Here is an 18,008-nt window from a genome sequence, read left to right as displayed (position 1 = left end):
GGAGCCAGACTTTTTTGTTAATAAATGTTAGGTCAGATCGTCTTCATTTGGTCCAAAGAATATAGCAGTACCCTTTTGATCATGAGGGCACACCTGTATACTTAAATTTCTTCGCTAAAAGTTTTGGAATGGGACTGCTATGAAGAAAGTGAAATGTATTTGCATATTAATCCAGCGCAAAAGCACACAAGTTGATTTTGTTTAACCGATTTGATTATCTCCTATTTGCAAAGCCGCTTCGCGCAGCTTTTAAATCAAATTTGACTTTAAACGAGCTTTTCATATAAGGAATTGATAAACTTGTTTAATCGTAGAAGGTATTGTTTGAAAGTGAACAGCTACTGATGTTAGAAAACCTTTAAAAATCTGACCAAACGAATACTGTTTACTTTCAGTTAACTCCTACGTAATGCCTATTTCCGCTTTACCAATTTCCAACTAGTTTGGTCACTTGCGTCGATGCAAGTACTAAAAACATCAAACCTTTTAGAAATCGATGTTATAGTACCGTTGTAATTACCCGAAGGCTATTTGTTCTTCATATAGACTGGTTGGTCGTCTTCGAGATTCGAGAGGCAAATAACAAGCATTAAAGAACTCGTCCTTTCTTTTTTGAATGGAACTGAAAAAACGCCGCCACGCTGGAATTTTGGCAAAAAATTTACTGGCAATTTCTCCAGCTCTGACCGTTAACCGTCTTCGTTAATTAACTTTGCGAGATAAATGCTACAAATAATCCGTTTAACTGATGTTGCTTTGCAAGGTGCAATTTGCTGCAATCAGCAATTAATGTTTGTGTTGATAACTGAATGATTATATTTGAATTGTTCAGCTGGGCAACTCACACACTAGTGTGAAGCTGTTTTTGTCAAGTTCATGCAGACTCGTTCTCACAGTCGAAATTCTACTCAATTACTTTACAACTTTATTGAAAACTGACTAATATATAAGTGAAACTCTGATAAAGAGTAACGCAAAGTTAAACAAGAACGAAAATCATAAACTAGTGAACCCATCCTAGAAATGCGTACACAAGCGAAATGTAAGGTTCAACATCGAAGTTCATATCCTTCAGGATCTGGCGCATTTTTACCATTGCTGGAAGGTTGTGTAAGTCTTCGGCGATTTTCTGATTTTCTTTGGTGCCAATTTCTTCAATAACTCTTTTAGCTTCTGGATTATCTACAGAATAATCATACATTTTTTTTAGTTTCCTTTAAAAAGTCTGCTTTTGCAGATGTATATAAAATAAAAGAAAATAAAATGATGGAAAGTCAACGCTGAATATGTACTGCAACTGAGCTTTTTTCAATGTGGTTCTGTTCACTAACTAAACTGGTTCACTTGACAAAGTACAAAAGTCTATTTTTGGGTTAATTGGAACTACGTGGTGTATAAACTGTCCTTTCTTGTTTAACGCGAGTGACATTACATTCATTTATATGTTGTATGGAATGTTTTTGGAAATGTAATTGACCACAAGCACCGGATTTATATTTCGTTCTAGGTTTAGTTTTTTCTTATAAACGTCGTATAAAAATTACTCATAAATAAATAATTACTGATTCATTAAATTTGATTTAACAATCTGGTCGACAAAAATAATAATATTGTTAGAAACGTGGCAAAAACAGATGAAAAAATATGTCCACACTTTGTTGCACAAATAAAACATATTTTACTGATTGTGGAAATGGGAATAAATATTACCTTTGTATCCCAAAGCCTTGATCATTTCTCCTATCGGTAGAGCTTTTTGGATATCGAGAATAAATGGTTCCAAGTTGGGCTTTGAAGTTATCTTCGTTGATACCACTTTCAACGATTGAATGTAAGTTCCCAAGCAATTGATTGCTTGGCTGATATTCAGTTTATACTAAAAGTCATCAAATTAACGAATTTTTATTTTTTACCTTAAAGTTTTTGACCCATGTTTTCTAAAGGTTGCAAATTGAAAACGTATAAAACAGACTAAATTACAGTTGCAGCTTTTGGAAAAAATATAAAAACCCGAAGTGAAACGGAGTTGAATCTTTAAGCAGATCACAACTGAAGCTCTTTCAATTATGAACGCAATTTATGAACTTTCCAGTAGACACGTGCTGAAACTGAAAATATTTTTGCAATATTAACAAAAGCTCTTGGAGGTTGGTTGTTTTAAACCGAATTAAATTGTTTACTCTAATGAACTAAGGTATTTTTAACAAATGTATTCTTTATGTCTTCCTCTTTGTCGCTTGTGAATTTATAAAAACAAAAGTGCACAATGTAGAATAATTAGATGATTTGAGAAAAATCTGAGTAAAGCGCAATGTTCCATACATTATTGCATTTTTACCAAAGAAAATGGCATACAATCTGTAGCCACATGTTGAGACATACCATAAGCCGTAGACTTCAACGAATTCTGGATAAAAATTAAATGTTTCACAGCGTTTAGCTTTTGGAATAAAACTTGCGACTATTGCAAACAGAACACTATTTGTATAATTTTTGTAATTCTACAGGAGGCATTCTTGTAAAGAAATTAAATGTATGTTTTCCGTATTGCCGTCCAATATAAAAACTTCGGTACCTTTAGAGCCATATCAGAAAATTTGCCAAATTCTGTACTATTCAGTACCGAGCTGACGAGAGCTTTCCATTCTGCGCCTTGCAAATACAAAACAGCGGCTTTAAAGCCATCATCATCGTTCAAATGGGCTTGTTCGATATCGCGTATTTTATCCTGAGGAATAAAATTCAACAACATATCATGGACTGGAGGTAACCCAATGGATGTAGGCTTTATAGTGGTTTTTCCTTGGGTGCCACAAAGCAGAAAAACGATTAGTAATGCGGAGAAGGTCGTGTCCATTTTATACATGGCTGGAAATTTAACTGCTTATATGACCGGGTTTTGGAATTATCTGCATCTTACCTTTCTTCGAACGGGACGAGGAGTTAAAGTATAAATGAAACAGAACTTTGTGACGGCTTCTGATGATGACACTTATAAACAACTAATTGTTTCCAAGGATATTTAAAATATTTGTTTTACGTTTTCGTCAGTAACGTGATATTTTTTAAGTTTGCATCATCTCTTCAAGTTACATTCGCCCGAAAAGACCAGAAATGCATTTTTGAACAAGAACATAAATTGATTGAAATTGAATATATTTTTGATATATAAATAGCCAAATGGAGACTAGATGAGCATTTGAAATGAAAATTTTCAATTAGTTCGCGTTTTGAAGCAGAAGCACAGCGACCCAGTTTGCGTCACAATGACGGATTTTCAGTCACTCTCTTCCGCGGCAGCAGAAGCAATTAAGGTCAGATTTAGATCTTCTTGAATTATTGATATCCGCAAGAGTCAGACAAGCAAAATAACGTCAAAATGTATGGGCAAGGAAAAGCGGCCGACCCCAGTATGGGTGTGAATTCGTGGTTGTCGTGACACACTCTCAACATACAACGTTGCCAGAAAATAATATCAAAGAATCACAAAAAAATACTTTTAAGTGTTGTTTTAGGCCTGCGCTTACTAGTTATTGTGCACTTCATTAATTTCGCCAAACAACGCATACTTTGGTTGCTCGTTTTGTGGATAGCTCGAAAAAACCGCCACAGCACATCAACTCAATTGAGCAATTTCAGAATAATCTTAATATTTACGCAATTCCCTATAAAATAATCACAACTCATTACTGTTAATAATCTCTGCTTATATTAAGTGAAATTATTATTATAAACCAGATGCGAATTGTTCCCATTTGACGATCAACATTTACACGCACAGTTCAAGTTTTTGTAAGCTTCTGTTAAAAGCTTTCTTCCAACACATTAACATCAGCTTTATCTTCCTTCGTACCTTTGGTCCCAAGTGGCAACCTTGCAGGTTCCGAGCAACCATGAGGTACCGATACCGTCGACCAGTACCATGGTATATACCATGAGATTACCTTGTGAGTTGTGAATGGTCCGGTTGGAAAGAGTCGTTTCCGCGATGCTGATGTGATTACGTTCTACCGCGAATGAAACTGTGCATGCTGAGCGGAAAAACATTACATAGCATTGACAGGTGAATTTTTAAGTGCATTTTATATAAAAAATTTCAAATTGATTCTGAACTTGACTTGAAAAAATCAGATGCAAATAGATTAAAATGTAGAATTTAAGAAGTCTTTAAAAAGTTTAGATCAAGTTAGATTTTTGCATAATTTTTTGGTGCGCTGATAATTATAAATTCCATAAAAAAAAAAATTAAAGGTCTGCTTACAAAAACAAAATGTCACAAATTTAATTCAATATTAGCTTGCCGGGTGTAAAAATTCTAAAAATTTGCAAAACGAGCTGCTGGAAAATCGGCACTATAACAGGGATTACAGTTTTTAAGAATAATTTTTTTTTATTACTAAACGCAATTTTATTTTACCAAATATTAGTCTTATTGAGCTGAAGTCATACATATATATATTTTGTATTATTTCATATAGTTAAGTCTATAATTTTATGCATTTGGAATTTTTATTGAATTCGGAAATAAACACTAATAAACTAGCAGATAAACTGGTTGTTCTCGATTATTTTACAATAATTTTTTACTTGTCGAAGATAAAAAGTTTGTTACGTATAAGAACGATAAATGGACAAATATGTTTTCTTAAATAAAAACGTGTAAGTAATGCGTATGTTTTCTTACAAATACAACCTTAAAGCGGGATGAGCCTTAAAGTGTCCAACTTCCTTACATACTAGTAAAACATCATTTTAGGAATGTTTCTTGTTTCTTCTGACGCCAAATGCGAAAATTCAAGAATAATGCGGGTCTGAAATCAGCTCTTAATCTTTGGCTCAAACTTAGAGAACAGGTGGAAGAAGATATAACCCAAAAATGCGCATTTTTTATATAAAACTTTGAAATTTTTATATGCGGAATTTTATATGCAAAATGCGGAAATTTGAGACTAATGCGCGTCTCCAAACCGTTCTTAATCGTTTTTATTTAGAGAATCGGTTGAGCTGCGAAGCTTTAGTTATTTCATGACAGAGCTTTAAACTGAGCTCTTTTTTTATATAAAACATGATTTTAGGAAAGTGTCTAGTTTTCATGTAAAGTGTACAAATTCAAGATTAATGCGAATTTGAGAATCGCTCTTATTCTTAGGCGCATACTTAGAGAACCCGTGGATCTGCATATCTCGAGAGCCTTAAAGTATGCTCTTTTTTACAAAAAATATAATTTTAGAAATGTTCCTAGCTTTCACGCCAAATGCGAAAACTTAAGATTAATGCCGGTATGAAACCCGCTTCGAAGGTTTGGTTCATGTTTAGGGAACCGCTGCAGCTCTAAGCTTTCCTTTTTCATTACGAGATTAGAGACCAAAAATTCGAATTTTGTTCATATAAAAGTTCTATTGAAAACGTTTCCACTTTTTCACGCAAAATGCGGAAATTCGAGATTGATGCCCATCTGAAGACCGCTCTTAATATCTGTCTCTTATTTGGAGAATCGGTTGAGCTGCGAAGCTCAAGTTATCATCGCGGGATAGAGCCGCAAAGTGTGCACTATGCAAAGTATTATTAATAGTTGCTAGTTCATATTCTAGCTACCAAAAATGTGTATGAATAATAACGTTGGTTGGGATTTACATTTCCTCGATATACAGGATGCCCCTAAATTAATCTGCGATACTTTAAGGGAATATTTTACAGCCGAATCGGTACAAAAATGTCTAAAACTGTCTCTGAGCGAGACGAACGACTTATAAAAGTGCGCGCTTTCCACAAGTATTTCTTAATATATTTACGTCAATATGCAAAAATTTATTTCCCCGTCTGGTATTTATATTTGGTTGCTATTAGAGGCACATCGCTTTGAGATACACGTAAAACAAATACTTTATGAAATATGTTTGCCTTTTTATTTGTGTTGTGTCTTGTTGGAAATTATGCTGCAGTTTAGGTGAGACCAGGATCATTACAGCAGAAGCAATATTTTATTAATATATAAATTCAATTCAAACCAATGATTTGCACATATTATCTGAATCCGGAACCAACTAAATTACTGTACAATGAAAATGAAAATCGCTGTTTTGCAATTTTCCTCCTGCCTCCGGATGCTTGATATAAGCTAAATGGTATGAATAACTACAATCGGGATTTGATTAATTCAATTAACGTACAATACGGAACAGATGCCACTGGAATGAGGTAGAATCGTTTGATGAATTATTCGGTACATTTTTAAATAAGATTCGAGCGGTACGAACTTTACGTGCGATGAAAAAGATGATTATGAGGACGCCAGGATAAGATGGAATTTGTCTAAAATCATCAATTAAATAACGTAAAGCAGTCATTTAATTTAGCGTACAATAAGTCATGTAGCGTATAGAAATTTTCATACAGACTGCTGCTGAAATATATTCATGGAAAGAAAATACATGTTATCGAAACAGTTGATAACAAAACCGTTCAATCATTTAATGGGGTAATACAACGTATACTTTTATCAAACTTTCGATTTGATTGCATAGTCATGAAAACTCGAGCTGATATTAAATAATTAGCAGTACTAATTAAGAAGTTATTTGCGCAAAAGTAACACACAAACATGCGGGTTGATTAACCTCTTCTAATTTCATTAAACATTTAATAAATGTCGGTAAATGTCCGAGCAAAGTATTATGGGTAAAAAATTTCTTACTTCTAGAAGTAAGTGATTTACGTCGAAGTTAATCATATTCTATGAGTTTACTTTTGAGAAATATCGTACAAAATGTTGTTCTGTCCAGCTACATAGCCCGGCGGGGATAATAAATTATATCAATTAGGTATCTGCCAAAAATTTCGTTTTCTAATAAAGTTTAGCAAAATTAAGCAATTTGTGTTCAAAGTCATGTATCCATATGGTTATGTATTCCTTCATCCGTATCAACAGTTATGAAGCGAGTTGAATAAACGCAGGAGAAAAAACAATTTAATTATTATCTATTGTATAAACAAATTCTATTATAAAAACTACGAATAAACGGGTGAAATTATTATTAGGAAGATATGCAGTTGATTAAGATAACATTACGTATGAGAAATCGAATATGGCTATTGCATTATGAAAAGGTTTTGATGAATTCTCTTCAATTTGTTCAGAAAGATTTGTGATGCATGCAGTAAAATACAATTGGTTTGTCGATTGTGATTCGGAATAGGTAGCAATAAAGAAATGCAATTTTTGAAACCCACAGTAAACGGTAAAAACGATTAATATCGATAGACGTGCTAGTTATGAACCAAAGATTTTCACACTATTCGCCAGTATTTTATTTCCAATTTCAAGCAACTTTAAGATCTTTTATTATACGGCCATATCAGATTTGCGACGAATGAGTCTATATTTCTTTTTGTTCTGTAAGCTGCTTGTTGTGCAATATTCTAAAAGCGTGATTAATTTCTTACACTTCACACATTTTTTGTAGTTTTTGGGAAACATTATTCGTTAAGGTGTATCTGTGATTCTTTTAAATTTATGCCTCGGATATAAAACGGAGGTTGTCAATTAATACTATCATCCTGGACTATTAATCTTTTGATGATAATCTATACATAAATTAAGCACAAATCCAAGCGGGTTTGCCATTTTTTGGTCACTTCCGTCGTAATTTTCAATTGATGTGGTATTTTCATTTCTGACATTTGCTATTTACATTTCCTTATTTATCGTTTAGTGCGGATTTACCATTTGGCTCTAATTGCATCCTGCATTAGTTCGGTAGTCGAGTCATGTTCTTGGTAATTTTTCTTTGAACATCAACAATTCATGAATAATATTGTTGAACTAATTCATAATATCACGAGTTGTGCATTTCACTGTAGAACACTACATTAAAAAAATTTAAGAACAAATTAAACAATGTTCAATTCCTCTAGTAAGTGTCTGCCTCGCTAATAAATTCTAGTAGCGAAATAAACTGTTATTCTGTTGAACCTGTCAGGAAGAATTAATGATAGCAAAATTGCCGATTAATGAAAATATGCAATTAGAGATTTTTATGTTATTATTAAATACCTATTCCACTAAGTGGTAAAAATGTTGGCGTAACATTCTGCTCAAGGTTGTTCAGTAAGTGGACATTCTACATTATTTTAGCATAGATCCTAGTATCCATTAAACATGTTTCAATTTATTTCTGCAAATTGTTTAGCGATTCCTTCGGAAAGCTAGCAATCATTTTAGTCCCCTGCATTCGCACCAAATCGTCGTCACTCACATTCAGATTCACCTTGTCTTTGCTGGATTTAATCCTATTAGGAAATGGATGTGCTTGTCTTTCGCGTACCTACTAACTTTTCAAATTTTTCTAATTTTGCTTTTGTGATGAACATTTTCATCATTTGAAATGTATTCTGACAATAATTTTCATAACTTTATAACCACTGCGTCAATTCATATTGCAAAAAGTACCTACTTGACCTACTTCTTGTGGCGATTCGACAATTTGTGGCGATTTTCTAAAACCAACAAAACATAGCTAAGAAGAAGCTTTCCTAATCTCTTCTTAGAAGAAAAAAATAAATCAATCGTTCTCTTTCAGGTTATGGAAGAAAAACCCAGTCTATCTTGCCTTGAAGCAACCACATCAGTAATCCTTCCGGGTGGAATCGATAAAGAAGGACGGCCTATATTTCTGGTTACTGTACCAACAGATACAACTTCCTTAGAGATAACCACTCCTTTGAAATATTTGCTTTCTATTTTCAGGTAACGATAAATCAGATCTAAGCGTTCCAAATGGACTCGATTGTAGATCTGCAGTACTGGGCACCTTGAGGACATTAAATGTGTTCCAATTTATTACTATCAAGTGCTTTAAATCCGCTCCTTCTCGTAATTTTTATACGGAAATGTAGTTTTCATACTCATATTGTAACAGTTAAATTTTAAATAAAGTTAAGAACGATGTTGACACAGTTTTTCTGTGGTATTCTGCCATTTAGACGCAATTTTATTATTTAATAGCCATATTGAGCAACCTATTTGTTGCTAGAGATTAACTGATACTAAACCCCGAATTAATGAAATTGATCAATTAATTCCATATAAATATGCAAATAGCACATTACAAGCTTTGCAAGCGTAATAGACTGCACTTAATGACAATGAAACTGCATCTTTGTATGTTAATTTTGTGGCCCGCTCCTCGCAAATAATGCATAGCAAATATTACTTCTCCGAAGATATCGAGTATTTAGGTCCTGTATACTTTCTCTATGCAAAGCATCATAAAATTATATACTTTCTTCACTTTAACACTCGTAGATCTGGGATTTGAAGTGAATCTGTGAAATGTATGCCTGTAGTTGTGGTGACCGATATTCTCCCATTACTATTTGTTGAACGTTGAATATTATATCAGTTGAATGTTCGTCTGTTGGTACTAAGTAACTATAACTACTTAATTCTAAAAGTAATCGCTTTCAATTGTAAAATTCCAAGAAAATTAGATTTTCAAGTAAATGTAAAATAACATATTAAAACAAAAAGGTCTTTTTAGGAATGCAATCAATGTTTTTCCTCCTGATCCATAAATCAATCAGTCTTGGTGGTTTTGGCTATGGTTACTGTTTGTTATTAATGCAATTTAAATATTATTCCCTGATTCATTTTCACTCCATATTTATTCAGTACATATTGCAACTCCACCTAGTCAGCTTTTTCATATAAATATTGGAAAATGTGACTTTCCGATTGATTCACACCGATGCACAAATGGTTATTGAGTGGCATTTCAGCACATCTTCTTACATAATCTGTATCAAAGGAAATCCTTCAAGCATTTTACTTAACCGTTAAAATCCACTTTTTCTTCTGATTATTTCCAGCAATTAAAAATACATTAAAACATTTCAGCAAGTCGTCAAAAAGAGCCGGATTCACGGTTTTATTAGATGCAAGAAAAGGTTCTTGGAGATTGTCCAGATCATGCATTAGGCAGACGATTGACACGTTCCCAGAAGGGGAACTTCGAAAGTTGGTTGTGTTGAAACCAGATGGATTTTGGGATAAACAGAGGGTGGAGAATTGCACCGTACCACAAAAAGATCAAGAAGTAAGAGATCGAAGTAGAGAAGAAAATTTCAAGTTCTTCTCCTTCATACAGTTAATTGAATACTGGAATATTTATCGGCTAAAACATTCAACCCGTAATGAGGCTGGCACTCAAAGAACGCATTGAATTCGATAGATGCAAAAGTTCGCTCAATTCAATAGCAGTAAATTGCAACAACAAACATGTTGATGTCATACATAATTTACGTTTAAAAAACACTGTTCAATTTGATGTTCGAAATCAAGCTTCCTTCCAATTAATTAATAATTTTCAGGTGATATTTATCCCAAGATCTCGCTTGAACAAGTTCGTAGATCAGTCGCAGCTTCCTGTCGAACTGGACGGTGGATTAATTTATAGTCATGAGAAATGGATCGAGAACAGACAAGTAGGTGGATATACTATGTTTACATGCTGAATATTTAGAAAATGATTTAACTGCAACGAAACCTTGCACAATATTGAAGCTGAACGTAGAAAGTCTATTGCAAACATGCGTTTTGACCCAATAGCTACATGCCAGATAATTACAAGTTTTTATAAGTTTTTTAAACTCAAATATAAGCCTACAATAAGGCAAAATTGGATAAGCTGGTAGAAGTACTTAGGCATACTTGTATGCAATATATAATAGAAATTGAAACGCTATTAACAGTTTCTAAGCACTTTATCTAACCAACAATCACTAAGTTTTTATTTATTCAAGTCTAGCATTTTATCGCCTTTATAGGCAAGCCCTGCTAATCAAATATTTATTATTCCAAATTCTCGTTTTGGTATAATAAATTTATGTTAAATTCATTTACCATATGTTTCGCGTCGATTATTCATGCCTTGATGCTTTCCCGCTTGAATAATAGCAAATCTTACCTAAGTAAAATCTTGTTTTATGAAAAAAAATTATATAATCTGATCTCATATTTACATATTATTATACCTTGTTTATCGTGAGGTCCTTCTGAGTATATCATACTCATAGTATGAGTTAGCAGTCGGTTCAAATTCAATGGCTTCTAGTAGCAGAATTATCGATGATTTTAGTACATTAAAAGAAGGATAAATGTTATTAGTTAAGTGTGGTGAACCCTCTAGCAATTAATATTAAAACCTTTGATGACAAAAATTGATTAAAGGCAAAATTCAGACTTAACATTAATATATTTTTTCGCATTATTTATTGTGTTTGAATGCTAGTATTTTTTTTATACGGTTTCAAATATAATATTAGCATTTTAAAAGCTTTAGCCACTGACGCTAGTAAAGACATTGCTATATTACTTTTATTGGGTGTATCTGAAACAAAAATGTTACAAGACAAACTTGTAACTAAGTTAATTTTTATTATTTATTGAATTAAATTGATTTTTCTTTAAATAGAAACAAGTCTTGATACTGTTATATGAAAATACAGTTTTTAACAGTCATTTGAGTCAAAATATAAGTATCTAATCAAATAAATAAAAAATAATAATTTTCTGTGGACGCGAAAAAATCGCGAAGAAACAAAAATTATTTAAATGAATGAAAATTTCAAAGTCATGTTTTTGCCAAACACCATGCAATAAACACATCTATTAATTATGGATCAATGAAGAAAACTTAAACTAAATCCGTGATTTCCGTCACTAAACCTGTTCTATCCTAAGACTAATGCTAATGTTTAGGAATAATCAGAACCTCAGGCGAGTTTCTTAAGTTCAATCATCTCTTGTGCAAATATTTACTGTCATTATCAATAACCTTATTTATATTAATAATTTATGAACGTTAAAGTATTCAAAAAAACTTGTTCGGTTAGCAGGACACAGAGAGGTGCATTAAGATTTATATACACAACACCTATGCCCACAAGTGGCTGCTGAAAACAAATATTTGGAGATTGTGGTTTTCTACGTTCGAAATGTCCGTTATGTTTTACGTCGGTGTAATTTTAAGTAAACCCACACACTCACAAAGTCACCGGAGTTCAACAAGTTAAGCCATAAAACAACATTCAACTACTCTAAAGTACTTAAAACACTTGAGGTTTTGCAAAGGTTCTCATTTAGATAACAAAATCTTTGGGTATAGAAAGTAGAAGAATTTTACAAAGACGCCGAAGTAACAATAAAAGAACTGGAAGAACTTCGACAACATGTGATACGAAGTAAAGCACTTAGAGCTAGCCAAGTCGAAGAGGCCATTAATACCAGTTACGATATGGAGGAAGCCACAAAAATGTTCGTACACAACGCAACTGAAACAGGTAAAGCCACTTACGATCAAATTATAGTTTGTTCTATCTAACCATTCAACCTTAGGCAAAGAACTGGTTCAAAACATTGAATATGAAAACCGCACTAGGAAATTATCGATAGACCATATTGACCAGACATTTACACCTCAGGATACGTTAGATACGATAGAACGAATACATAGCATAGTTAACGAGATAAGGGAAAAGCAGCAGGAAATTGAGACGAACTGGAACGAGATGGAAAAAAGTCTAGTCGATACCAAAGATTTAAATGAATTGAAGAAGAAAGTCGTCAAAGTAACAAATTGGATTTTAGGTAAATTCAATATTTCCAGTTTAAAAATATGTGTATAACTAATATTAATTAGGCCCTGCTGAGCAATTGATGAGCTTCAACCAAAAAGTGGGATACGATGTCGCATCAGCAGAAGAGCTGAGAAGAGATCATGAAACCATCGAGCTGCAATGCTGGGAAACATATGGAGCATATGCTGAACTGCTTCATCGAATTAACAGCATGTCTGAAAGTGCAGATGAAAATCTCGTCGCTCAGCACAAAGATTTGATATCACAGAAGGAGTTTATGGATTTTGTCTGCAAAAGTTTCGCCATGAGGTATAAGGATAGAGATATTGAAAATAGTCCTGCAGTTCAGCTTCATTTCAGGGTGGAAAAGCGGAGGAATATCCTTATAACGTCCCTGCGATTCTTCAGATTAGTGTCCGAATATTTCGACAAAACCGGAGAGGTATTTGATTCGTTGGTCATGGGGACGGATATCAACGATTTTGATGCTGCAGCTTTTAAACTTGATGAGTTGCAAGAAAGTCAATCATATCTGGGTAATGACAACTTTGCAGGAGAAATTGAGCAATCTTGCCTTTCAGTGCAACTTTCAGTGCGCTATTGTTTGAATTTTTATAGTAATTAAAACGCTGGTCTCGTAAAATGTTTTAGAATCGGTTGAACAAGAAATCCTCCGAGAAGGAGAAAAGTTGTCCGACATGCTTTCAATGCCAGTCAAAGATGCTCTTGGACAAGAAATTGAAGCTGACTACAGCGAAGACATTGTGAATATCCACGACGTCTTAGATGCCACTGTTGCAAGAAAAAATATATTTAGGTAATTTCAACTTGCAGCATGAACAGCAAACCATGCTTATCTCCCAATCATATTTCTTTCAGTGATAGCGTGGAACTGCAGAAGTTGACGCTGCAACAAATCACTTTTATAGATCGTTACGAGAAAGACGCTGAGCAGGCGATTAACTGGTTGGGGGACATATTGAGAGTCATGCTAAGGGACTATGGTCATGTTGGATGTACTGTTTATGAGATTCAATTGCAAAAGGATGAGCATCAAGCGTTCCAAGAGACAGCAAAGGTAAGTTAAAAATCCCCTTCTAACGCTTATACAAAAGTCGATTTTTAGTGCACATATAACTACGGCTGCCAGCTATTGAACGCTTCCCTTCAACTGCGCCAGTCTTGCAAATTACCCATCGAACCTCACAGTAACATGTTCCACATTTTGAGGAACAATTGGGACAGGACGCAATCAATCAGTCAAGAACAAATGACCAGGTTGCGAGTGTCAGCAGTTTTCCATAGGTTGGAAGTGGTTAAGGTCTTGTTAGGGGCGATTAAACAAAATATTCTGCCAACAGGTCAATAGAGGAGCATTGTAATCAGCTGCGTGATTTAAGAGAAGCTGTAGCGACAATTCCCATTCTTAGTTTAGCAAAAAGGAGATTGAAAGTGCATCAGTATTTTGACGACAGGGAAAAGCTGATGGTGGAAGTTGGAAGAATGGTGAGGCTGGGCCGATTGCTTAGAAGCCGACTGAAGGAGCCACTTTACGAGGAGGAATCGTTAGTAATTTAAAACCCCCGTTCCTTGCTTTATATTGAATGCAGGTTTGAGTCTGTTTTCAAAGCAACCCATAAATCACCATTCAGGTACAACATCTTCCCAATGTAATTTACCAGAATATACGAGGTTTCGTGTTCAAAAAACTCTTTGTAGACACAGCGGTTCTCAAAGAGTTTACTTACGCGCAGAGGTTCTTCAGGCGGTAGGTCACTGAAACAAAATAAAAAATGTTAATTTAAACTAGCGAAACCTTTCAAAAACTTGTTTCAAACAATGACAACACATTTAAAAGCCTCGCCCAAGAGAGGATTACGTTTCCACTGCAATTAACTCCTATTACAAGCGAAAGGAAACCGCAAAACAAGTTAAATAAAACCACTAAAACCAAAAACATTCAGAGTTCATATACTTTTCCGAGCTAAATTTGAATTTTCTAAGTGGAGGGGTCGGCTTAGACGCCAGTTGTGACTTAACCGGCTTCAGTTTAACAAGTTGAAAATCCAGTAAGTAAACTTTTTCGTTTTAGAGTTTTTCCAGCTAATTTGCGTGACATTTCAATTGCCCGCAACAAATGGCTAAAGAGTTTATCGATCTCATAGAATTAGCGAAGTAAAGAGACAGTCTGAGTGAGCCAACTCTCAAGTAAAACATGCGATTCCAAATTAGTTTTGCTATCTGTGTCCCACGCATAGTGTAAAATTAGTTTTTGTATGTTTTGCAGATATGTATGTCCTCAAAAAAATTTACGTTTATTGCACCAGATCAAAGGCCAGGGAATGTTTCAAAATATATTTGTTTATTGAACGTAAACTCAAAGTCTGGCTTATGTTAAACTTAAAAATTCAATTATAATCATCCATGAATTAATCGCGAGTATTTTCGGAAATAAAGACTGAGATTTCGCATATTTAACCTGGCCTTTAAGGTAATTATAAACAACACATTCAATAGCAATAAAAATGGATCACTGAGTCTAGTTTGATGAGTTGTAATAAGTTTATATAACGGTTAAGTTTTAAAAAAAATCAAAGTAATTTTTTTCCTTACTTATTATATACAAATGTTTGCTGTAATAAATGAACGAATTAAATAAGCGTTTAATAGATGCTACATTTGCGCAGCAATCATGAAGTTGCATTGTGGAGGTCTTTACACTTGCACTGTTATAAACTCCTAAATGCAAGCATATTTTCTCTCCAAAATCGTGGTCGAAGTCGTTAAATAGTCAATTCTCGATCCCCTGAAATACGTTCGATTCAAATTTATGTATAACGTAATGATTGAATACCAACTACATAATTTTATTTTTAGAAAAACAGGAAAATCATGTGATCCCTTAGGTTGATGGATTTTTTTGTTTACATCGCCGCTTTTGCTTTGATCTCACAATTTAAAAGCCACCAGTGGCAAGAATACAAGGAACTAATCAAAATACATTTTTCGTTCCTAGAAAATTAATTCATAAATTAGACACTTGCCTGCGGCAAAAGTACTACTTTGATAGGAAATAATGGAGACAAATCTGCAATATCAATGTGTCCAGCTGCAAGATATATCGAACCTATACTGAAATATTCAAATTTTTTTAGATTTTTCACTCCTGCATCTGTTGCCAACCACATCGAAGACGAATTCCAAAAGCTTTGCAACAACTCGATAAAAAATAATGAGATTGCCATAGAAGCGATTTCGGAGAGACTCTCAGAAGTAACGCAACTCTCAGAAGAGCTTGACCAAGCTTTGAAAAGCGCTCAGCAGGATTGTATTGTATTTTCTACAACATCCACATCTACCAGTACTGTTGGGGAAGTTAATAATAATTACATCGATCTTCCGAAAATTGACATTAGCAGCATGGACAATGAGAATAAACCTTTTGAGGTAAGACAATTTAACGCCCGCCTTCATCTGAGACCAAAATTCTTGTAAACCAATGAATTTAAATTTCAGAAAGTGAACAAGACAGACGATCAGCTTCGCTCAGACGAAGAGTTCCTAACCGCTTCTGACACTACTCTGCAGCATTCGCGCTCTTCCTCCTATAACACCGCCTCAGAATGCGAGCAACACTTTTCGTCATGGTGGCAGCATGGAAAAGACGATATGCGAGAGAACGTTTCCAAGGAGAAAATGGTTCTGGCTGTTGGATGTCCACCCGAAGGAGAACTCCCTCTTTCAAAAGAGGTAGATTTTCCAATTAAATATTCGCAACATAAATTAACAGGACAAATTTCAGGTGTTGAAGCCTTCACCAGAAGTTCCACCAGGAAAAATTGTCAGGGAGGTCACAGAAACAACGCATATCAAGGTTCAGCAGAGACATAATTTGGGTGTTAAATCTTTTGTGCTCACATCAGAAATCGTTAGGGAAAAGGACTCGGAAGGTTAGTTTGTAAATGCGACTACTTAGGGTTGATGTTGGATAGTTGAGTTCGAAGTATTCCAAAACGAGAAAAGAATAACAGAGCCAAAGAAAGTGAAACAGAACTGGAGTAAAACAGCTAGCACTCAGGCACGAAATGCCAAACATTATTGAATTATAGGGACAAAATCTTCAGTTCTCGAATTTAGACAAGATCCCTTGATTTGCTGATCGTCGGCTTCATTAAAAAAATATTTAGTAATAAAAAACTGTTTTTGTTCTGACGCTTTTGCATTTCTAACTATCTGGACTAAAGGGTTAGTTTTATATATTTATTTTTCCATATAATTTTTAGGGCCAATCACCACTAGAGAAGAAACAGTGAAATATCAGACTGAAGATGGAAAAGAAGTGACACACAAAGTGGATAAACCTGGAGCTAACTTTCACCCAGATGATCTGCTAGCTAGAATAAACGAGGTAGGTGTGTTTGAGCAAGATGGAGCTTGGAGTAATTATAGCAGCTATCGAAACGTTACGCAACAAACCATAAAGAAGTTTATGCTGAGCTAAGTTGCAAATGTTCCGTTAAAAATTACCACTTGATAGAGCAGTTTAGCGTTATTCGAGTTGTATATTAAACACTTGCCCTCATGTCTAATTGGATGGCTTTCCTATATTTATAAGCACTTCTTGCCTAAGGAATCTAAAAAACCTGCTCGGATTTTTCATAAATCTACGAAAAATTAATTTCTCGATTAATAGTCATTCGTAGGTATAATCCAATGTGCCAATTTTTTATTCTTAGATCAATTGTTTTACTGTCGTATATTTTATTCTACAAGGCATTTTATTTACATTGTTAATGCTTTATTTTGCTTTTTGTATAATAATTGTTAATGTGCTATTTTGTTGGTCATTAAACACTTTATTAAAAACGCATGGTTTTTTATTTGCAAACTATACTGCATGATTGACGATTATTTATTTGTTCCTTTTGTTGTTTAAGCTGCTTTCGCTGTGGGTAAGTATCGAAATTTAGACGCATATTTACAATTTACGTATTGGTTTTATAAGTGTTTCGATACTATTCTTAGAGAAATTGCGCAACCACAAACATAATTTTCCAGGCTATCAAAAATTTGCCAACATTCTGGAAATCTTGACACTAATTTCATTGATGCTGCTATTTTGCGTACCTCAATTTAATGGCTATATGCTTGACGGTCCAATTACCCCTCTTTCAATTTTAGTTCATCCCACGCCATTTTTTTCGTTTATTTTTATATGCATGTCTGAGATTATCTGGCAGTTCTTAATTTTAAACAATCACTGGTTTTTACGTAACACGTAATCAATTTTTTGATGGATTGCATGGATATTTTAAACGGTGAAGACACATTTTCATGAATATATATGTTATGCTGTTTAATAATTAATAAAT

General features: G+C 34.1%; 2 protein-coding genes across 2 annotated transcripts; one reads left to right on the top strand and one right to left on the bottom strand.

Annotated features, from left to right (window-relative positions):
- Positions 1-911: 911 nt before the first annotated feature.
- LOC109536995 lies at positions 912-3,031 on the bottom strand. Its single transcript, XM_019903496.2, has 4 exons — positions 2,921-3,031; positions 2,576-2,868; positions 1,711-1,876; positions 912-1,182 (listed from the first exon to the last, which is right to left on the bottom strand). The coding sequence occupies exons 2-4, from the start codon at positions 2,864-2,866 to the stop codon at positions 1,004-1,006; spliced, it is 636 nt and encodes a 211-aa protein (XP_019759055.2). The 5' UTR covers positions 2,867-2,868; positions 2,921-3,031; the 3' UTR covers positions 912-1,003.
- A 691-nt stretch (positions 3,032-3,722) lies between these two features.
- On the top strand, positions 3,723-17,504 carry LOC125503674 (SEC14 domain and spectrin repeat-containing protein 1-B-like). Its single transcript, XM_048664405.1, has 16 exons — positions 3,723-4,063; positions 8,580-8,746; positions 9,896-10,094; positions 10,369-10,482; positions 12,165-12,339; positions 12,395-12,646; positions 12,699-12,945; positions 12,997-13,172; positions 13,288-13,453; positions 13,516-13,714; positions 13,763-13,941; positions 13,998-14,201; positions 15,792-16,083; positions 16,153-16,386; positions 16,439-16,586; positions 16,920-17,504. The coding sequence occupies exons 2-16, from the start codon at positions 8,583-8,585 to the stop codon at positions 17,135-17,137; spliced, it is 2,967 nt and encodes a 988-aa protein (XP_048520362.1). The 5' UTR covers positions 3,723-4,063; positions 8,580-8,582; the 3' UTR covers positions 17,138-17,504.
- The last annotated feature ends 504 nt before the right edge of the window (positions 17,505-18,008 follow it).

The sequence above is a fragment of the Dendroctonus ponderosae genome, unplaced genomic scaffold, assembly GCF_020466585.1.
Source record: "Dendroctonus ponderosae isolate FM_Combo_2020 unplaced genomic scaffold, Dpon_F_20191213v2 Dpon_F_20191213_226, whole genome shotgun sequence".
In the NCBI taxonomy this organism is placed as follows: domain Eukaryota; kingdom Metazoa; phylum Arthropoda; class Insecta; order Coleoptera; family Curculionidae; genus Dendroctonus; species Dendroctonus ponderosae.
Note: the sequence above shows the minus strand (reverse complement) of the source record. Positions and strands in the feature narration are given on the sequence as shown.